This window comes from Narcine bancroftii, chromosome 11 (genome assembly GCF_036971445.1).
Source record: "Narcine bancroftii isolate sNarBan1 chromosome 11, sNarBan1.hap1, whole genome shotgun sequence".
Classification (NCBI taxonomy): Eukaryota; Metazoa; Chordata; class Chondrichthyes; order Torpediniformes; family Narcinidae; genus Narcine; species Narcine bancroftii.
Window position 1 is genome coordinate 48,579,530 of NC_091479.1, and position 23,404 is coordinate 48,602,933.

At 46.0% G+C, this 23,404-nt stretch overlaps 2 protein-coding genes across 14 annotated transcripts in view; one reads left to right on the forward strand and one right to left on the reverse strand.

Annotated features, from left to right (window-relative positions):
* Nucleotides 1-22,397, reverse strand: part of LOC138745758 (glycogen synthase kinase-3-like) — an 84,268-nt gene extending 61,871 nt beyond the window's left edge. For 8 of the 13 annotated variants that reach the window (XM_069903045.1, XM_069903043.1, XM_069903038.1 and 5 more), the window contains exons 1-2: nt 22,243-22,397; nt 21,562-21,701 (exon numbers count right to left, since the gene is read on the reverse strand). In XM_069903045.1, coding sequence (XP_069759146.1) covers nt 21,562-21,628 — 67 coding nt within the window. In that variant the 5' untranslated portion in view covers nt 21,629-21,701; nt 22,243-22,397. Of the gene's footprint in view, nt 1,196-21,480; nt 21,540-21,561; nt 21,702-22,242 lie in introns of those variants that run through there. The other 5 variants (XM_069903050.1, XM_069903051.1, XM_069903041.1 and 2 more) reach the window with 4 other exon arrangements.
* LOC138745757 (protein NYNRIN-like) lies at nt 1,344-9,860 on the forward strand. The gene is made up of 2 exons (XM_069903037.1): nt 1,344-2,263; nt 4,405-9,860. The coding sequence occupies exon 2, from the start codon at nt 5,595-5,597 to the stop codon at nt 7,620-7,622; it is 2,028 nt and encodes a 675-aa protein (XP_069759138.1). The 5' UTR covers nt 1,344-2,263; nt 4,405-5,594; the 3' UTR covers nt 7,623-9,860.
* Nucleotides 22,398-23,404: the final 1,007 nt, after the last annotated feature.

Below are 23,404 nucleotides of genomic sequence, written 5' to 3' on the forward strand. Positions count from 1 at the left end.
TTGATATTGTTGAATAAGTAGCAGAGTCGAGGAGTATTTGTATGAGCAGCTCATCAACTATTGTTCCACATTTTCCCTGCCCAGAGGGAGAAGTTGTTCTTGGGCCTGGAGGTACTGGCTCTGAAATTCCCAGATCTCTTTCCCGACGGGAATAGCTGGATGATGCTGTTGGCCGGGTGAAGGGGTCCTCGATGATTTAGTCAATGATCGTAGTGGATCACATTGATATTTGGGGTGGTGGGGGGCAGGAGTGTATCCCCAGTGTTGCTCTTGGCCACTTTAGGTCCTGTGGATTGACCTCTGATATTTTTTTTAAATATAATTTATAAATTAAATCCACAAACATTTCACAATTAATAATAACACAAATCAAACGCAAATACGTGTCATAGTTAAAAGAAAGAATAAAGAAATCCCCCCATAAACCACCCCATTCCCCTCCATCACTTTGCTAAAAGAAAAAGAAAAATGAGGACAAGGGACCCCCAAACAGGAGCACCGATTACTTCAACATGTCTTTTCATAAACTGAGGCCTTAAGGAGAAAGGGAATGTCAGAGCCTCATTTAAATATTTAAACACACCCTTTGTAAATATGGGGTCCATCTGCTTCTAGAATATATGGTTATAGTGGCCTGCGACCGGGACGAAACCCATTACACAAGATGGCTTATGAACGCGGTGACTGAACAGACCCTGTGAGAACCAACAAACTTCATCCCAGGTGACATCCTGCACGGCGGGAAGCAATGAGCAATGGCAGGAACACCCACTACTTTGAGGCCGGTGCTGCAGTCTCGAAAGACCTGTCGTCAGCAGCGGGAGAGTATATAAGCAGAGCTGCCAGTTCAACAAACCCATCTTCGACTTCTTGGGTGTGTATCGTTCATTCCACACTTCACGGTTAAATATGCTGGATATTGGTGCGAAGCAAGAGACTTTCAACATCGACCACCTCAAGCCAGCACATCTGGACATTATCAAACTGGTCTCAAGTCAGCCCCCACGACGCAGATATAGACAACCGAAAGCAGCGAACAGCGCTCCAATCACTACTTCTGGGGAGGTGGGGGTTCATGCTAACTGGGATGCCACCCTGTACACAAGATGGTTGACGAACTTGGTGACCGCACAGAGTCCACGGGGACCAACAACTTTTGTCGCAGAGGAAAAACCGCACTGCAGGAATCAACAAAGGTGGGAGCACTGACCAATTGGAGGCCGGCACGACTGTGACATCACTCCAGCAACAGCAGTGGGGAGAGAATTGAAGTAGAGCTGCCAGTGTAATAAAGCAATCTTTAACTTTGATTTCTTGAGTTTGTGTCCTTCTTTCCACCCTTCACAGTAGCGCGCAAGCTCCAATTTCACATCGAATGGTCTTGTTCATCTTACATCAGGAGTCATGTGTACAGTTTCCTTATCTGAAGCGTGAGAAGTGCACAAAGATCGTCAGACTTGTTTCTGGGGTGTTTTAAGCAGGTGATAGGAGGAAAGTTTGAATATGGATCTCTTGGTCGTTGGAAAAAAGGAAAATGACCTTACAACATTATGAGAGGACACAGCAGCACGGATCGAGAGAGGATTGTTATATAGAGAATTTAGGTTAAAATGACTTAAGTTAAAATGTGATGATTAATCATAAAAAGGGAAGCCAGAACGGACAGGGAGCTTACTAGCAGCCAAGGACACAAGGTTCAGCTGGATATGTTTTTTTAAACATATCTTTTCATGGTCATAGTGAGAGACATGCTGGAGACAAAAGATTGATAAGAAGGGTGAGAAACAGAATTTAGTGTATGTAGAGTTCGCAGCGTACGTAACGAACGTGATAATTAAAAATGCAGTTATACTTAGAATGCTTTTGCAATACTAACCAATTAAAACAGTATTAATAAGAAGGGGAAGGGCAAACAATAAGGGCATAAAAATCAATGCACTGTATGTATCGGGGCTTAACTGGTGAGAAGCCAGTTGAGTCCAACTCTGCAGACTTGTAAATAATGCTTGTCGTGTCATCAGTTTTAAAGAGACTCATGTGTGAGAAGTTTTATTTCTGACAAATGGGCTTCGTCCGGGATCTACACTCCGGCCGTGAGGGGAGGCGAGAAGAGGGACATCGGAGGCGGTGCACCCCGCTGAGTTCAGCGGCTCCTAGTCCCTTGCTCGTCGCTTCGGGCGGCTTGAGCGAGTGGTATCCGGACAAGGTGACACGACAAGATGGAGAGGAGAAGGGTGACGGTTCAATCCCCGGGAAGACACCGGTAAGTGACGACTTACGATTGTGGTGTGGGGATTGGGTAACAGGTGTAACGGGATACACCTGTTTGGAAAAAAAACCTAACGTAATAGATCAGGTATAGAGCTTTTGTCGTGGCGTGAGGACCCTGTTGTGGGACTCTAGGATAGACCCCAGGGAAACCTCGGCGGTAACCGAAGGAGGGTCAGCACCTCCGACGAAGTGCCGAGAAGAGAGGGGTCAACCCCAGGGAAACCTCAGCGGTAACCGAAGGAGGGACAGTACCTCCGACGAGGCGTCTGAGAAGAAGGGAGTAGGGTCCAGAACGAGAGGGTCCTCAGCAACGATAAACAGATCTAGGTGGGAAAATGGGAGGATCAAAATCTAAGGGCTCGTCTGAAAATTCAGGACAATTCCTGGGAGTTCCCCTTGACAGCCCTTTGGGGAGAATGTTTGAAAATTGGGATAGTAAAAGATATCGAGACAAAAACAAGAAAAAGATGGTCCAATATTGTCTCCTTTGGTCGAAACAACCTATTAAAGGTTCCTCGATCTGGTGGCCGAAATTTGGATCTGATGAGGATTGGGTTAGACGAGCATTAAACATATATGTAAATTCGAGACCAAAGGTGAATCAAGAAGAGTCAGCGTATGCATTTTGTTGGGTTCCCTGGCCAGGATCCTTAACAAAATGTTTTAAATTGAGGGTAGCGGGAGAAAAAAAGTGGGAACCTCTGGACAACCTTCCCCCTCCTTACATTCCCCCGGTGCCTACTGCGCCCGAGGAAAGCTCATTACCGGAGGGGAAAGGTGATGAATCTGATTGCCCAGAAAGGGGCCGGGAAAAAAAGGATGAATTAAGGGAGTCGGACCCTAAACTTCCACTGGTAAACCGACCCTGGACAAGATCCCAGACTGGTCCAGGACCATCAAAGTTTTCAATAAGCCTAAATCCCCTGAGGGAAGTTCCTATGGGAGGACCGGGAGGGGGAACGGGATATGTGAATGTTCCCCTAACTAGTACAGAGGTGCGGGGATTTAAGAAAGAAATGAAAAAGTTATTGGAAGATCCTATAGGACTGGCTGAACAGCTCGACCAATTCCTGGGACCAAACACATACACGTGGGAAGAGATGCAGGCAATAATGGGAACATTATTCTCACCCCAGGAGAGGCAGATGATTCGACGGGCTGCCCTCCTCATGTGGGAATATGAACAACCTGGGGACCCCAGACCCCATGAACAAAAATATCCCTTAAATGAACCCAGGTGGGACAAACGAACACCCGAGTGATTGGCAAGTATGAGACAATATAGAGAGTGGACAATTAAAGGGATACGGGAGGCTGTGCCAAAGGGTCACAATTTCACCAAGGCATTTGGGAACCACCAGGGGAAAGATGAGTCCCCTACTGATTTTTTGGAGAGGGTGAGAAAGAATGTCCAACAGTATGCGGGCTTGGACCCTAGTACACCAATGGGTGAACAGCTTATTCGAATTGAATTTGTTTCCAAATCATGGCAGGACATTAGAAAGAAACTAGAAAAGGAGGAGGACTGGAGCGAAAAACCCCTAAGTGACCTGTTAAAAAAGGCGCAAAAAGTATATGTGCAGAGAGAAGAAGATCAAAAGAGGGCGACAAAGGTTATGGTACAGACTATCCGACAGATGAATGCCGAATCCAGAGGGGAAAGAAAACAAAACCTTCCTCTAAACAATCCAAGATATCCAAGAGAGGGAAGACCCCGGAGGTTCGTTAAGTGCTATTACTGCAATGAGGAAGGACACTTTAAGAGGGAATGCCCCCGATACAAGAGGGAATTGCGTGCCCTCGAACTTATGGAAGAAGATTAGGGGGGGTCAGGGGTTCCAAATGTTAGGGACCAAGTATAAGAGGGAACCCCTGGTAAAACTAAAAATTGGTCCCAAGGGAGAAGAGGTGGTCTTTATGGTGGACACAGGAGCGGAACGAAGTAGTGTAATAACTGTGCCAATCGGAACTGAGCCTGTAAAAAGTAATTTGACAATTTCTGGGATAGAAGGGGCTCCCAGAATGGTATCAATAATTCCCCAAGTAACAGTGAAACTGGAAGAAAGAGAAGGGGTACAAGACCTCTTGTTGTTACCGTCGGCTGGATTTAACCTCCTAGGAAGGGACTTACAGGCTCTCCTAGGTTTGGGTGCTCTCCCTGTGGATGGAGAAGTGCGAGTCCACCTCTGTGCTCTAAAGGAAGAGGATGAACGGCAGATTGACGAGAGAGTCTGGTATAAGGAGGGAAATCGAGGAGGTCTGGACATCCCACCTTTACATGTCACATTAATACCAGGTCATCAGCTGGTAAGGAAACGTCAGTATCCTATTTCTTTGGAAGGGAGAAAAGGGCTACAGCCGGTAATTGAGACTCTAATACGAGACGGACTATTAGAAGAATGCATGTCACCTTATAACACCCCTATACTCCCAGTGAAAAGTCAGATGGATCCTATCGCCTAGTTCAGGATCTAAGAAGTTTGAATGCTATTGTTCAGACCCGCCACCCAGTGGTGCCTAATCCCTATACTATTATGAGTCGGATTCCCCCAGACCATGAGTGGTTTAGTGTTATCGACTTGAAGGATGCCTTCTGGACGTGTCCATTAGAAGAGGAAAGTAGAGATATGTTTGCGTTTGAATGGGAAAATCCATGGACAGGCAGACGGAGACAGCTTCGGTGGACTGTATTGCCCCAAGGGTTCACTGAATCTCCAAACCTGTTTGGACAAATGCTAGAACAAATCCTGGTGGACTATCCACAATCTGATGATTCCCAACTAATGCAGTATGTGGACGATTTACTATTATCAGGACCCAAGGAACAAGAAATGAGGGGAGATACAATTAGACTCTTGAATTATCTGGGGAAAAAGGGTCTACGGGTGTCCAGGAACAAGTTACAGTTCGTTGAGAGAACTGTGGTATATCTGGGACACCAGATAAGTAAAGGACAGAAACGGATTACCCCTGAACAGATTGCGGGAATCACTAGAATGCCGTTACCCCGTAATAAGAAGGAAATAAGACAATTCCTGGGACTCTTAGGTTACTGTAGGTTATGGATAGAGGACTACTCAGCTTTGGTGAAGTTTATGTATGAAAAATTGACAAATGAAAATGAATATCCATTGAAATGGACCCAGGAGGAGGAGGGATGGTTCGAGGACTTGAAGCATCGCCTGACATGAGCCCCAGTACTCACTCTGCCCTCTTTAAAACAGCCCTTCCAGCTATTTGTCACTCATAACCAAGGAACAGCTGTGGGAGTTTTAACACAGGAAAAAGGCGGTCAGCGACACCCAGTGGCTTTCCTTTCCAAAATGATGGACCCAGTGTCTCGCGGATGGCCGACGTGTATCCAGGGAGTAGCGGCTGCTGCTCTGTTGGTAGAGGAAGTACGTAAACATACTTTTGGAGGAAAGATGACTGTGTACACCTCCCATTCTGTGAGTGTTTTATTAACACAAACTGCCCATCGATGGCTGACTGATTCTCGCATATTAAAGTATGAAACCATTTTAATGGTCGGAGAAGATCTACAGTTTGCAAAGATTAATAGCTGCAACCCAGCTCAGTTTTTATACGGCAGTGAAACAGAGAGAGAGGTGGAGCACGACTGTGTCGAGTTGACAGATCTTCAGACCAAGACCCGAGAAGACCTTTGCGATACTCCGCTGGGAGAAGGATATGAATTCTACATTGACGGCTCCGCTAGATGTGTTGACGGAATGAGAAGAAGTGGGTATGCTATAATAGAAGGAAATACTTGGAAAGTAGTAGGATCCACGAGACTACCTGGAAGCTGGTCAGCACAATCCTGTGAACTATATGCCTTGCAGAGAGCCCTCAGAATACTGGAAAAGAAAATTGGAACGATTTACACTGATTCCAAATACGCATACGGGGTAGTGCATACCTTTGGTAAGATCTGGAAGGAGCGTGGTCTAATTACATCAAGAGGAAAGGAATTGGCACACGAACAGATGATTACTCTGACTTTAGAAGCCTTGACATTACCCCAGGAAATAGCAGTGGTCTACATACCAAGCCATCAAAGGGGAGATACCCCGACAGCAATTGGAAACAGACTGGCTAATGAAGAAGCCAAAAGGGCAGCCATGCAACAAGAAGTCCGTTTGCTGACCTTAATCCCAATAAGACAAGGCATAAAGAAGGCTCCCATTTTCACTGCTAAGGAAGAAAAGGACATGGCTCAGCTGGGCGCAAGCCAGCTGCCTGATGGAACATGGAAGACACCAGATGGAAGAATGGTTCTAAATAAAGAAATAACTCGCAATATTTTAAAACACCTGCATCATCAGAGCCACTGGGGCACCCAAGCCTTATGTGACACAGTGCTTCGAGAATATGTGTGTAAGGGAATCTACACCTTGGCCCAACAGGAGGTGCAGAATTGTCACCTATGCACAAAAATTAATAAGAAGGTAATGAGGACAGGGACCATGGGAGGTCAACCATTAGCCATACGCCCTTTTCAACGTATCCAGATCGACTTCACAGAGTTACCTCAAGTCCAAAGATGGAAGTATCTGTTGGTGATAATAGATCACTTTACCCGATGGGTGGAAGCCTTCCCAACAATAAATGCTACAGCCTCTACAATAGCTCGCCTCCTCCTAGAACAGATAATCCCCAGATATGGTATAATGGATTCTATAGACTCAGACAGGGGTCCACATTTTTCTTCAAAAATCCAGCAATTGATTTGTAATGCATTACAGGTCTCTTGGAAATTGCATACCCCTTGGCATCCACAAAGCTCAGGGAGGGTTGAACGTATGAATGGAACCCTAAAAATGCAATTGACAAAATTAATGGTGGAAACTAAAATGCCTTGGATAAAGTGTCTGCCCCTGGCTTTATTGAGAATTCGTACTGCCCCACGAAAAGATGTAGGATTGTCCCCTTATGAAATGATGTTTGGGCTTCCCTTCTGGAGTACAGTTGAGGGGTGTCCCACCTTGGGGGAAGGGGATATATTTGTTAGGAACTATTTACAGGCACTGTCACGCTCTCTTACAGATTTACGAAAGAGAGGACTATTGGCACAAACACCGCCTCTAGACTTTTCTTTACACAAAGTGGAACCAGGAGATTGGATCCTCATCAAGACCTGGAAAACTGAAAAATTCCAGCCCCAGTGGGAAGGTCCATACCAAGTTCTCTTAACTACAGAGGCTGCAGCACGAACAAGAGAGAAGGGGTGGACGCACGCATCCAGATTTAAGGGACCTGTAGAGGCGCCTCAGGACCCTGATACGAACTCAGATTGGACTTGTGTTCCTGGAGAAAAACCTCTTACCTTGCGATTTCGCAGAAAGACTTGATTCACAATGTTATTGTTATGTTCTTTGATTTTTCTTAGTTTGCCTATGTCTTTATCAGGTGTGAAATGTAAGAAATGCAGAGACACAGTGGTCCTGTTTCAGGACCACATTTGGGGAAGAAAGGAGGGTAATTTTATTTCCCATACCTCAGTTCCTGAGAAATGCTGGGCAGAATATACCACCCAACATCCATATACCCCTTGTGTGGAAAAAGAAGGAAATAATATGGGTCATTATATACAGATTCCTAATACCACTCCTTTCCCTCTTAACAGTTGGAAGGGTGACTCAGGCCCACCATGCCCTGATGGACTCTGGTTTTGCATACACCAGCGTACTATTCCAATGAAAAGTTCCACTCCACACTCGAAAGTGCCTGCCCCTTTAAGACAGCCGGACTTAGTTCGAGTCCATCCAAATAACCATGAAAGTTTCGGTCATGCAGTTGGGGGAGATAACCTTTTTGTAGATCTTGCAACTAAAATTGCAGGAACTTTTAATGTAACCAATTGTTGGGTCTGCGGGGGTCCACGGATGTCAGAGCAATGGCCTTGGTGGGTGGAGTCCCTCAATTCATTGACCATGATTTCCCGAATATGGACAACTAACCGAACGAGATCAAGAGAAACTTGGTCTCTCTCTAACGTCCCCTCTGGTTTTTATTGTCTCTCACGAACCGGCAAATACCCAGTAGGAAAAAGTCCCTGCAAGGCTGTATGGATTCGCATTTCGCCTGGTATTTTCACTTGGTTTCCTAAACCCCTGACTTGGTTCTTATCCACTGTTTTTAAAACTAATTGCCTACCCCTGTCTAATAGCAGTATTCAGTTTTGGAATTGTACCAGTTCCACCATCACAGGACCATACCAGTCAAACCCTGTTCTTAAAAGAGTTTGGGAAAGGGGGTATGGAGTATCCCCAAATGGATTATTCTGGGTATGTGGTAATAAAGCTTATACTCGTCTTCCCTCACAGTGGAGTGGAACTTGTTTCCTAGGAATAATCCTCCCAGAATTTTTCCTCCTACCCCACGATCACGGTCATAAATTAGGAGTGAAGGTTTTTGATACATTACACCGTCAGCCCCGCTCTAGCACGGTACATTTGGGACAATGGGGAGATGATTGGCCTCCAGAACGCATAATTCAATATTATGGTCCCGCTACATGGGCTCAAGATGGATCCTGGGGTTATCGTACTCCTATTTATATGTTAAATCGCATTATTCGCTTGCAAGCAGTCCTTGAAATTGTTACAAATCAAACAGCTCTAGCCCTGCAATTACTTGCATCCCAGCAAGGTCAAATGCGCTCTGCTATGTATCAGAACCGTCTGGCCCTAGACTATCTCCTAGCCACAGAAGGAGGTGTATGTGGAAAGCTTAATTTGACTAACTGCTGCTTACAGATTGATGATAATGGCCAAGCCATTCGAAAAATCGCTGATAATATTCGTACTTTGTCCCATGTACCGGTTCAAACCTCACATCCTTTTGCAAAATTAAATTAGATAGACAAATGGTTTGGAGGAACCTGGTGGCGTACCTTATTGTGGGTCATCGGAGGTATTTTATTCCTCCTACTTGTTTTGCCCTGTATTATTCCCTGTCTACGCAGCCTGGTGATTTCCATGGTCCAACAGGCTATGCAACCAGGGGGACTGGGAGACCCCGTTAGAATTTTACTTCAACACGAGATTAATTTATCATGAAACGTTTCTCTTCCCCGAGTTAAAATCCCCATTCATATATATATAATACACACATTTTAAAGAGAGAAAGGGGTGGATTGTTATATATAGAGAATTTAGGTTAAAATGGCTTAAGTTAAAATGTGATGATTAATCATAAAAAGGGAAGCCAGAACGGACAGGGAGCTTACTAGCGGCCAAGGACAAAAGGTTCAGCTGGATATGTTTTTTTTACACATATCTTTTCATGGTCATAGTGAGAGACATGCAGGAGACAAAAGATTGATAAGAAGGGTGAGAAACAGAATTTAGTGTATGTAGAGTTCGCAGCGTACGTAACGAACGTGATAATTAAAAATGCAGTTATACTTAGAATGCTTTTGCAATACTAACCAATTAAAACAGTATTAATAAGAAGGGGAAGGGCAAACAATAAGGGTATAAAAATCAATGCACTGTATGTATCGGGGCTTAACTGGTGAGAAGCCAGTTGAGTCCAACTCTGCAGACTTGTAAATAAAGCTTGTCGTGTCATCAGTTTTAAAGAGACTCATGTGTGAGAAGTTTTATTTCTGACAGTACGTTGAGTTAAAAACACCGTAATACTTCCCTGAACAACACACCTCTCTCCGAAAACCAACAAGAACCTTCCTGAGTGGTAATCATTTACCTTTCGAGCACCAAAGCCTGGTGAACTTTATATATGTTCAATTATGTGCACAGTATATGAATGGACTGCAACAAGTGGACTTGGAGGAATGAGAAGTGAGATTGGACTGTGAACCAAAGAACTTTTCTGAACTTACACACACATTACACACATGTGCACTTAGAATTAGAAGGGGGGTAAGTTAAGTAAATTAAGTTAAAGTATTAAAATAGTGATAAGTTAAAGTGTAAATCGTGTTCATGTTTAAAGATAATTAATATCAGCTTTTGTTTTAGTCACCATTTGTCTTGGTGAATATCTATTGCTGCTGTGTTTTGGGATCCTCTGGTCTCGTAACACAGCAACTTCAGGTTATGATAATAGTCCAAAAAAGGGACCCGGCATCTTTTGAAAATTATTAATTGACTCTTCAATAATTTTTTGTAAATATCAACAAAACATAATATAATTTAACTGTTGTGTTTGTGTCGTTGGAGAAGTGCCTTTCCATTCAATCAGAATTAGAGTTTTGGGTGCCGCATTTGAGAAAAGATGTGCTGGTGTTGGAGAAGGCCAGAGATGATTTACTGGAATGATATCAGGAATGAAAGGGTTAGTGTATGAGGAACAATTGTCGACTCTTCGACTGTACTAGTTGGAGTACAGAAGGATAAGGGGGACCTCAGAGGCATTTCAAATGCTGGAAGGCCTGGACAATTAAAAACAACATTTGTTAAAGTATCCCTTTGTCTTGGTGATTTCCTATTGCTGCTAGGATTTGGGGTCCTCTGGGCCTGTAACAGTCCCAAGATGAGGTCTTCTACTCCAGGACACCCAAAATGTCTTATTTCTTCAATAAATGCAGTTTTCTCCATACTGTCTTTGATAAAGTCTGCACCCGTATCTCCAATTCTCTTTCTGCCCTTACCCCACCTCCTCTCCAGCCGAACAAGGACAGAATCCCTCAGGTTTCTCACTTACCACCCATCAGCTGCCACATCTGACTCGTTAACCTTGAACACTTCCAACTTCAGCACCATCCTCTAACCTGCTCCACTCAGATCCTCTTTTCACAGGGGCACATCTTTCTGTGACTCCCTCGACGGCACTTTCCTCTCCACCCACCACCACCTGATGCACTTCCCATTGAAACCGCAGAAATTGCCAAACTTGTCCCTTCCTATCCTCTCACCTCCATCCAAGGCCACAATCAGACCTTCCAGTTGAGGCAGTGTTTCACATGCACCCCATCCAACTTAATCTCCTACATATGGTTGACTCAGTTGACCTCGATATCAGCAAGTCCAAATAGAGACTGGGTGGCCATTTTGCTGAACACATGCGCTCTGTGGATCTAAACTTGAGCCTCCTGTGGCCTACCATATCAATTCTCGAACCCTTCCAACAACATTTCTGTTGGCCCCATCCTTCACCAAGGTGAGGGTAAACAATCTTAAAGAAAACACATTATATTCCTCCTGGGCAGCCTTAAACTCTATAGCATGAACACGAATGTTTCTAATTTAAGCAGCCACTCACCTCTGTCTGATTTCACTGTCTCCATCTCTTGATCTACTGTCCATTTGAATATAATTACTCCTTTAAGGTAGAAGAGTCGACATGGTGTTTTTCCTATATAGCTTGCCATTGAACAACTGGCAAAATTAAGCGGCAGTTGTTGCAGAATGAATGGTGTTATTGTTCAAAATCTGCCTGTGATCGAAAGTATTCTTGGACTGAATAGACATCTGGGCCAAATGGCTATTTAATGATAATCTGTACATGATTGTACATCCTAAAGTACAATGACTACTTCTATCCACTAAAGATTGTTAAAGAGCAAGAATAGACAATACAATCACGTAAAATTCCCATCCATACAGCACACGTATTAATACACAAAACAATCACACTTCCTTATTGGTCAGGAAGTGCCTACACTTCCAAAGGAGACTGAGGAGGTCAAGGCCAACGGCTCTCATCCTGAAATTTCACAGGAGCGCAGTTGATTCTCCTGTCTGGCTGCATCATTGGATGGTCTAGTAGCTGTAAAACATCAGACAGGAATGATGCAAAGAGTTGTGAGGATCACTGGGGTCTCCTTTTCTTCTGACGATGACATTACTGGGAGTGTTGTTCAAATAGGGCTCAAGGAATTGTACAAAGACCATTTCCATGCAGTGCTCAGCATCTTTAACCACGTCCATCATCAAAATCAGGACTGCCAGGCTGGGGAATAGTTTCTTCCCACAGGGTGTGAGATGGATGAAAAGTATCTTGTAAGTGGGATAATCATCCAAAATATTTATATATGTAGCGGCTACTTTGATAGAGCTACTAAAGGAACACACATACACCAGGTTAGTCAACAAAAGACTGCTTTATACAAACTATACAGGCTTATTTTATTTACAGCTTGTCCCGGGCTCCATGGGTCAAGGTGGAACATTATTATGAGTTTGCTGCCGATCCACGGGACCACAGGTTTAAATTAAGCCCTGTGAATGTTCCGCACCTTCCGGCAAGAGAATCCACAGATCAGCGTTCCATTCTTTGGCACGCAGCACCACGCGAGGGTTGTCAATTAAATGGATGAGTACCCAGCTCTTTGCCTTATGATTTCACGCACCCGCCAAAGAACCTTGCCCACTCAGCCCACTAGACAGCTGCTACACCAACCCCCCCCACCCCCACCCAGAACCCGTCGCCAGAAACTGAAACACCAGCTGCATGCACCTGAGGTGGACCCCCTCGCCGTCTGGGCTTGGGGCACTGAAGAGGTGAAGCGGGATCCACATGGGCAGGCTTGAGTCTGTCCACATTAAACAGCTGTGAATGCCCACCAATGTCCAAAGTATAAAGAACCCCATCTATCTTCACCACGTGGAAAGGACCCTCATACAGTCATTGTAACGGAACTCCTGGGATAAAAACAAAATCAATATCCAGGAGTGGTGGGGGAACATTTTGCTTAGAGGATCCAAGCCAGTGGTTAGGAAAAGGTTTGCTGATCGCGACACCATGTCGAAGCTGCTGAAGGATGTTCAGATCAGAGTTGGTTGTGAAATGAAAGTCCCATGAAACTGTAAGGACCGTACCATAAACCATCTCTTCGGACAATGCAGACCTATCTTCCTTTGGAGCCGTGCACACTCCCAATAGAACCCAGGGCAACTCATCAACCTAATTGAGACCGGTGAGTTGGGCCTTAAGTGCGGACTTCAGTTGCCGGTGGAAACATCCACAAAGCCGTTGGACCGTGGGTGAATTCTGTTCCGCGGTCTGAAGAAATGTGGGTCGGGAAACCAAATCTAGCCATCCAATTGAAGATGAATGCTCTGGCGTTTGTCTCAGTGTCACTGGATGGCAAAGGGACGGCCACTGGCCAGCGTGTGAAACATTCTACGTCTGTTAGAATGTATCTCATGTTTTGAGATACTGGCAATGGTCCAAGCAGGTCCACATGCATGTGTTCCAACTGCCTGCGTACCGATGGGAAAGGTTGAAGAGGTGCCTTAATGTGGCACTGAATTTTGGCAGTCTGGCAGGAGGTACATGTTCAAACCCATTGAGCGACACATTTTTTCAGTCCATGTCATACATATTTATTTGACATGAGCTTGACAGATGTTCTGATGCATGGATGAGACAAGCTGTGTATCTGGTCAAAAAGACGTTGCCTCCAAGATGGTGGAATCACTGGTCGAGTGTAGCCCAAAAACATGTCACGAAGTAAGGTTGGCCACCCAGTTGTGCTGCCCCCTGCTGTATGTCCAGGTTAGTAATGGCCGTACTGTATGCCTGAACATCGGGGTCCATTGTCTAGACACTGGCTAATTCCAGAATATCAATGTCACCCTGAATATGATATACAGTCAATCTGGACAGAATATTCGGGATCCCATTGTTTTTACCAGAAATATAGCGCACGTCCGTGGTAAATTCTGAAATATATGATAGTGACCCTGCTGTTTTGCCGGCCATGGATCCGTTATTTTGCTGAAGGCAAAAACGAGCGTCTGGTGGTCTATGAACACAGTGAAATGCCGACCCTCCAAAACAAATCAGAAGTGCCATGTGGCTTGATACAATGCACGATATTTCATCTCCAATGGCCAAAGATGTCAGGAAAAGAACATGAGGAGTTGGCAATGGCCATCGACGTACTACTCAAGAACCACACCCAGGGCCGTACTCGAGGCATCAGGACTAAATGTCAAGGAAGTGTCGGGGTTAGGATGGGGGAGCATTGCTGCGTTGATTAAAGCATCTTTGGCATTGCAAACTCAACCTCTGCCTCTGTTCTCCAGGGATCATCCCTGTGCTTTGTGGTGAGGATCGGAAACCATGGTCGAAGAATGTCAGTAGCTGCTGGAATGAATCGGTGAAGAAGTTTTTCATGCCCAAGAATTTCTGCAGGCCCTGAACCGTGGTAGGTGTTGGAAAAGCACAGACTGCCTCTACCTTGATGGTTAAGGGAAATACACCATTGACCATGATCTTGTGTCCCAGGAAGTCGATGGTGGACTTGCCAAATTGTTATTTGCTATGGTTGATGGAATTCCTGCAGCCATTGGAACAGACAGCCTAAATGCAGTTGGTTATATCCTGTTCAGTTTGACTGGCTTTGAGGACGTCATCCAAGTAGATGGAAGTGAACTCTGCCCAAAGCATCTATAAGATGCTAGAAAGTTTGAGTGGCATTCTTCAGCCCAAATGGTATCTTTAAGAAATTCAAAAAGCCCAAAAGGGGTAACAATGTCATCCTTATAGACCAGGATCTGACTGTATCCCTTGACAAGATCAACTTTGGAGAAAACATGGAAAATGTGCAGATGGGCAGAAAAATGTTGCATATGAGGGAGAGGGTATCTGTTGGGTGTAGTTAATGAGCCTACAGTAATTGCCGCAGGGTCTCAATCCATCTGTTTTTTTGGGTACCGTGTGGAACGGTGATGCCCAAGGACTGTTGAAGCACTGAATGATGCCTAATATCTCCCTTGCAGTAAACTCTGCCCTTGCCTGCCGCAGTGAATCAGTTGGAAGATGATGAGCCCTGGCGTAAATCGGCAGGTCTGAAGTGTCTATGTAATGGGACACACCTTGGTCTGTTTTGGAGGTGTTGAAATTAGGAGATAATGGTGGGAAATTCATTGAGCAGGACAGCATACGCATCTTTGTGCGGGGTATGCATCCCGAGGTAGGAAATTCTCCCTTTGCTGCATACCAGTGGGTATGTTTTCAAAGTGGTGGAATGACCAATTTCCTCCACTTCACGTCTACTGGCAAATCATGGGACCTTAAAAAATTTGCACCCAAAATGACCTGTGCAACGGAAGACAATACACAATTCCGACGGAATGTCACACCTCCTTTCCCAATCGTGACCCGTCCTTTGCTAAAGCAGGGAATTGTAGCCCCATTTGCTGCTTGAAGAGCCAAGTGTTGTTATTTATGTTTTTTTTTCAAAATAGGTTGGTTGGATATTTGCACTTACTAGCGTCGTCTTGAAGATACAATAGGCCAGTCGGTACTTGTGCCAGATGCCGAGGCCCCAACTGGCAGCCGTTCTTTTCATTTCCTGCCTTTTTTCTAATAGATAAATGGCGGGACACATCTATGTGCTTTTTTCCCCATTGGCGATGGTAAAAACACCATTCTCACCGCCTGTCAGTGCATTCATCCTTTTTTAACTGAACTGCAGATATAGGAGGCTTGTAGGACACAGGAGATGGATCTACTGATCAAAGCGGCTGTTTGTGAGCAGATGATTGCATTGCAGTATGATCGAGCCTGTCAGCCTCCCACGCTACATCATGGGGATGGCAGAAATCCATGTTAACGATTGGTATTGCGACACGACCTGGGAGTTTGGACAGGAATAGAGTCTCAAAAAGTAAACAATGAGAATGGCCATCTGCTAATACGAGCATCTCATTCATTAGATCAGATGCATCCCTGTCACCCAGGCCCTCCATATTTAAAAGCTCATGTCTAGTCAATTCCAGGAGAAATAGGCAGAACCTGGTTTAACTGCAGCCGTGGTGGCAGCTGCTGCAGTCGTTGTGTCCATGATCACTGGAGATTCAAGCTTCGGCTGAATTTTGCATTCGGGGCTCACCATTTCTGGCGGCAACTTCGGTACAGCTACTAAAGTCATATACATACCCATGTTAGTCAACACAAGACTGCTTTATTCAAACTTTACAGACTTCTTTTATATACCACATTACTTGTCAGGGAAGATATTACAGCGGTGCTCAGGCAAGAGACTGGAGGTCTCATCGAGGGAGGCAGTGTGGGTAAAACTAAAAAATAAGAAGGGTGAGGTTACTATTATAGGGGTACATTATAGTCTGGGAAATGGGAAGGGAGAATTAGAAGAGCAAATGTGCAAGGAATTAGCTGAGATCTGCAGTAGGAATAGGGTGGTGTTGTTTGGGGATTTCAATTTTCCTAACATCGATTGGGAAACACAGTCAGTGAGAGGGCAGGATGGCTTAGAGTTTATACAATGTGTTCAGGACTGCTTTTTGCAGCAGTATGTGGAGATGCCCACTACAGGGGGTGCAATGTTCGATCTGTGGTTAGGGAATGAAATGGGATGGTTAACTGGGTAAGCAAATATGCAGATGATATGAAAATAGGGGGAGTGGTGGTGGTGAGGAAGGTTTTCTTAGATTACAGGATTTGGTTTGTTTGGAAAAGTGGACTGAAAGATGGCAGAAGGAATTTAATGTCGACAAGTGTGAGGTGCTGCATTCCAGAAAAAATAACCAAACTAAGACATATGCAGTTAAGGGGAGGGCATCGAGGAATGCAGAGGAACAGAGGGATCTTGGAGTTACGGTACAGAGTTCCTTGAAGGTGGATTGCCAGGTAGACAGGGTGGTTATGGCATATATCATAGCATAAAGTACAGCTGGAAAATGATGCTGCGACTGTTGAAGGCATTGGTGAGGCCAGGTTTGGAGTATTGTGTTCAGTTCTGGACTCATTTGTCAAAGGAAGGATATAGATAGATGGAGAGAGTGCAGAGAAGATTTACAAAAATGTTTCTTGGCTTACAACAGCTAGAATCCAGAGAAAGATAAAGGAGGGCTCATCGAGGGAGGCAGTGTGGGTAAAATGAAAAAATAAGAAGGATGAGGGTATATTATAGGCTGCCAAATGAGACATGGTGAGACATTATTAAGAGTTTGCTATCGATCCATGGAACCAGCAGGTTTAAATTAAGCCCTGTGAATGTCCTGTACCTACCCGTAGAAGACACCACAGATCAACGTGCTGTTCCTCGGCATGCAGCACCGTGCACGTGTGGTCCATTAAATGGGTGAGTGCCCAGTGGTCTGTTTTATGGTATTGCGCGACGTCGGAGAACTGCGTCACCAACGGTTCACAACGTGGGCTGTGTGCCCGCTTGGCCCTCTACATATATTTATTTAGTTGATTCATTTGGTCATTACGTGCTGCATATTGTGTGCTTTTGTGCAGGCACCATGGTAGTTTTGTCGGGTTGTAGATGTACGACCCAGTGCATCACTCCATGGATTCACAGAATATAACAGCACCGATACAGGCCCTTCAGCTTTTCTAGTCTGTGCCAAACTCTTATTCTGCCTTGTCCCACTGACCAGCAACCAGTCCATCACCCTCCATCTCCCTCGTATCCCTGAACTTGTCCAAACTCTTCATTGCTAACATTGAGCTCACATTTCCTCATGCAGCTGGCAGCTTGTTCCACTTTCCCACCACCTTGTGTGGAGAAGCTCCCCCTCATGTTTCCACTAAACTTTTCCCCTTTCATCCTTCGCCCATGTATTAAGGACTTTTCCAAGAGGCAGTCTCAAGAAAACAACCTCTATCCTCAAGGACCCTCACCACCCAGACCAGGCGTACTTCACACTGTGATCACCAGGGAAACAGGTCCAGGAGCATGAAGACGAACACCCAATGGTACAAACACAGCTTCTCCCCCTCTGCCATCAGATTTTTGAATGGACAAGGAACCACAGTCACTCCCTCACTTACTCTTCATTTTGCACAAATGGATTTCTTTTTTTAAAATGTAATTTAGATCAATATTTGCACCTGTATTATTGCCACAATATGACAAATTTTCTGACATGTTCATCACAATAAATTTTTAATTCTGAACACTGCACGTACATCAGAAAACAATCATAGCTCAAAAAACATTTCAAAAGATGAATTAACTATTTCCATGCACCCTCCCCTTTTATGTCTATTTTTCTAAATCCACTCCATGATCTAGACTTCTCCACTTAAACCCAACCCACATTTCTTCTCCCATTCAAAGTACTCAGTAATACACCAAGAAAGTAAAATAAAATCTCAATGCTGGAAATACTCAGCAGGTCATCTACTGGAAAAATAATCGGAGTTAAAACCTTCAGGTCGATAACCTTTCACTGGGATTCAGAAAGATGATCAAACAAACCTGATTCTCTTTGCTGAGAAAAAGAAGAGGGGAAATAACAAACTGAATACGTGGGATGAAAAGCCCAAGCTGCAGAAATGGCAGTGGTGCTGGATGAGTGGAGTCGACTCATTGATCACCACATCTGTCTGGATGGAGGGGTAAAGGATAAACAAGACAAACATGATGCCGTCACTGTGAGGAACAATACCACAGCTGCAGAGAATCTGAAATGAAGGAATGGTGAAAATACTTGTTTTTGGATCAATGTGACAAAATTTGACCTGACAAAAGAAAACAAAATTGTTTTGCCCTGCCATTACTCTCTAGATCAGGGGTGTCAAACTCAAATTCACAGAAGGCCAAAATTAAAAACTTGGACTAAGTCGAGGGCCGAACTAAATATTTATTGAAAATTTTCAACAACATCTGTATGTTTTCTCTTCTTTCAACATATGTAATGCTGTGTCCATTTTGGCCTGCATCAGGACTCAGCATTTCCTGCTCACTCCTCAGGCTCGAGGCCTCTATTCACCCTCGACCCATCATCTCTCTATCTGACCAGTCCTTTACCCGACCTCTACTCACCCCTCACTCCACTCGCTCTGCCTCTACCTACCCCATCCTATACACGCCCCTCTACTGCCTCTCCCCTCAACCTGTTCCTCCCTCTACCCGTCTCTCACCCTCTAATCACCCCTCCCCTACTCGCCCTGCCCCTTCCCTTTTACCTCTTCCCTATCCACCCCTCCTTCTACTCATCCCTCCCTCTAACTGCCCCTCGCACCACCATAACTTCCCCTGCCCATTACTCCTCACCTACACCCTCTGCCTACCCCTGCTTACCCACCCACTCAGGCCCAGTGCGCTGCCGATCAGCTTTTGCGGACAGCCACCATCTCTCTCTTCATGTGCAGGGCCAAACCAGCTGTCCCTGGGGTCCGCGCGGGTGCAAGCGCTGAAGGCCGTGGCGACTGGGAGAAGTGCGCTTGTGCTGTGGAAGTGTTGTCCGGTGCCAGTCGCGCGGGGCTCGCGCTTCCCAGGGGCCATACGCAGCCTGCCATGCCCGTCGCGCCGACAGGAAATCACAGGCGCTCGCCAATCCGCCGCACCGCTCGACAGGTGGGAGAAGTGACTGGTTGTGCGGGGAGCGTTCCAACCGGCTTGCCGGCTGATGACATCGACAGACTTCTCGTGTTACAATTTCTCGTGTTACAATGGGGAAGGATGTGCAATGAAGGGGGAGGATGGTGGGGGTGACATTACCAAAAAACAGCATCGGTGGGCCACCTCTAATACATTTTTGAAATGATCTTGCGGACCAAATATAATTATATCGCGGGCCACATTTGGCCCGCTTGCCAGAGTTTGACATGTGTGCTCTAGATCAAGGGCACAATAAAATAGTCCAGAAGCCAACATTATGAAATTGAACAGAGAAGTTATACCAATCGGCAGCAAGAGATAAAACACAGTTACATGATTCCATGAAAGTGGTGTCACAGGACGACAGGGTTCTAAAGACAGCTTTTGTCATCTTGGCCTTCATTAATTAACATATTGAAAATAGGAATTGGGAAGTTATGGTGAGGTTGGATAAGTAGATGGTCAGGCCAAATTTGGAGTATTGTGTGGAGTTCTGGTCACCTAGCTACAGGGAGAGTATTAGTAAGATTGAAAGAGTGCAGAGAACATTTACTAGGATGCTGCCAGGTCTTCAGGAGTTGAGCTACAGGGAAAGGTTGAACAGGTTGGGACTTTATTCCTTGGAGTGTTGAAAAATGAGTAAGAGATTGCTTAAAGTGGAATATGAATGGGAATAAAGGCTGAGAAAGACTGCAGTGGACCCAATTGTGAAGGAAATATTTTGCCTGAGAAAAATTGTCACTGGCCCATTTCCTCTGGAGTTATGAAACCACGCACAGAACAAGTCAATGAGGTACACTTAAAACAGTGGTTTTCAAACTTTCTTTCCACTCACCTCCCACTTTAAGTAATCCCTTACTAACAGAGCACTTCTGGCATAAGGATTAAGTAGAATATGATCCGGGGGGTGGGGGTGGGGTGGAGGAGGAGTTTGAAAATCACTGCTCTAGATGAAAAGGTTTCTGCATCTCAGTTTTAAACAGACATCCTTTTATTCTGAGGTTGTTCCCACTGATCCTAAACTCTCCCACGACTGGCAACATCCTCTCTATCCAGCCCTTTCACTATTCATCAGATTTCAATGAGGTCCTGTCTCATTGTTCTAAACTCGGGCGAGTCCAGGCCCAGAACCATCAAATGCTCCTCAAACATTATTCCTCTCATCACCAGGATCATTCTTGTAAACCACCTGTGGGCCATCACATCCTCTCTTAGAAATGGGGCCTAAAATTGCTCACAACACTTATTAGATCAGGACAACCAGAAGGTGGTTACGGGAGGGGAAGCCAGCTGCAGGACTGCCTCGAGTCCCTGGATTGGATCGTGTTCAAGAACTCACCTGAGAAACTGAATCACTGTACCAGGAACATAGCGAACTTTATCAAATCAGCTGTGGACAAGGGTGTCCCCACCAAATTGTTCAGGGAGTTTTCTCAACCAGAAATCCTGGATGAACAACAATATCCAGAAATTGCTGAGAGCCAAATCACAGTTTGGAGATACAGATACACAAGGAGCCAATACGAACCATGGAAAGCCATCTCGCAGGTAGTGGAGATTCAGCATGAGAATGGAAACAACAAAGGATACCCATCAGCTGTGACAGGGGCGTAAATGTCATAAAGTGCTGCAAAAACAAATCTGGTGCAGTGGGAGATGGCAAAGCCTCACTCCACATGAACTCAATGCCTTCTACACCTGATATGACCACTAGTACAGGGAAGAACCATCGCAAATGCCCCCTCCCCCCCTACATCCCTTGATGATCTGCTGCTATCAGTAACCGAAATGACAACATGGGCTGCCTTCAGGAGAGTGAATCAAAGGAAAGGATCAAGCCTGGATGGAGAACCCAGCAGAGGACTGATAACCTGTGTTGACCAACTGGCCATGGATATCTTCAACATCTCACTCCGACAGGGAGTGGCACCCACCTGTTTCAAATAGGCATCAAACATACCAGTTCCAAAGAGTGGGGTAATCTGCCTAAATGATGATTGACGAGTGACACTCACATCCAGTGATAGGGTGGATTGAGGGGCTGGTGTTGAAGTACATCATCTCCTGTCCAAAGGGCGACATGGATCAATTCCAATTTGGTTAATGCAGTACCAGACCTATGGCAGATGCCATCTTCACTGGCTCTGCCAAAACCCTGAAACACCCAGATGACAAAGGTGAATCCATCAGAATGCTCTTTATTGACTAGAGTCTGGCATTCCATACCATCCTCCCATCAAAGCTGATGAGGAAACTCCAAAGTCCTGGGACTCCATAACATACTGTGCAATTGGATCCAGAATTTCTTCACCTCCAGTCCCCAATTAGTGTGGATTTGCCCTCCTCCCCCCCCTGCACTCCTCCCCCCCGCCCTCCTCCCCCCCTGCCCACCTCCCCCCCCCTGCCCTCCCCTCCCCCTCCCCTTCCCTCCCCTCCCCTCCTTGCCCAGCCTCCCCCTCACCCTACAACTCCCCCTTCACCCTCCCCCTTACCCCTGCCTGGCCCCGCCCCTGCCCCTCCCCTCCTTGACTTGCCCCGCCCCTCCCCTCCTTGACTTGCCCCGCCCCTCCCCTCCTTGACTTGCCCCGCCCCCTCCGGGCTCCCGCCCCTCCCCTCCCCCTCCCTCTCCCTCATTCCCCTCCCCTCCCCGCCCCCTGCACCAACGCCTCGACTCCACCCAAACACTCCGCCGGTACCGGCCACTCCCGAGTGGGTCCCGGCGGGCTGCGGGTCGCCCGCTTTCCCTGGACCGCGTGGCTGAGGAAGGTCCCGGCGCTGCCGCCAACTTCTTCCCTTTAGGCCCGCGGCGACGCGACGGACCCCGAGCAGACGACGCCGCCGCCAATGTCCCGCCTCCTCACAGCAAGAGCCAATCAGCTCGCGAAACAGCCCATCAATCCAACCCGACTTCAGCATCCAATCCAATAGCGGCCTCACTGAATCAACCCATTGGCTCGCGCAACTGAAGCAACCAATCAGCGAGCGGGCGAGCGAACACACAGGAGAACCCAATCAGCATCGCAAGACAGAAAACAAAGGCAGTGGAAGGAGCAGGAGACCTTTCGGCCCTTCCACTTACAACTACCCCAACAACTCAATCAAATCCTTGGGAAACACAGGATCACTTTGTCTTGGCTCCAGGATTCCTCTGATCTCAAGAAATACATTGTACCCCAACTGCAAGGGAGACCATTTATTATCAAACTTTCCTTTATATTTATTACCGCTTCCAATTTAATGGAGGACACAAGTGGTTGTGTCAGCCAGCTGGACCGCCTCGGGGAACCTCATGGAGCAGGCAATCATGGTGAGAAGGTAACTCATCCCGCGGGAGGCCAGTAGTGACCCTACAATGTCATTGTAGATGTGGCTGAACCTATGTGGTGCTGGCTCGAATGTCTGGCATGGTGCCTTCACGTATGTCTGTATTTTGATCATCTGGCAGAGTGTGCAGGCCTTGGCCCACTGACAACCTGTTTCTGGAGGCTCAGCAAGACCAACCGATTGACCACCATTTTGACAGTACTGATGGCCGGGTGCGTCAGATTGTGCACCTCATCATAAAACTGCCACCTCAATGCTGTCGGCACGATGAGGTGGGGTTTGCCATTGAAATGTCGCAGAGGACCGTCTACTTACCAGGATCGATGTTAACATCGTCTAGCCTGAGCCTGGACATTGCTGTCTTGCTTGCAAGGATCTCAGGGTCATCCTGCTGTCCCCTGCCGAGGGCTAAGTAGTCTATTCACTGGGACAGGGCCTGGACAGACTTGATTGCGGGGATGGGGCAATGCGTCACCCACGATGTGTTGAATGTCTGTAGTGAACTCAGACTCATATGAGAGGAGTCGCTGCTGC

Excerpts from the sequence above, each read along its gene's own strand:
- LOC138745757 (XM_069903037.1), top strand. The coding sequence starts at position 5,595 with ATGATGGACCCAGTGTCTCGCGGATGGCCGACGTGTATCCAGGGAGTA.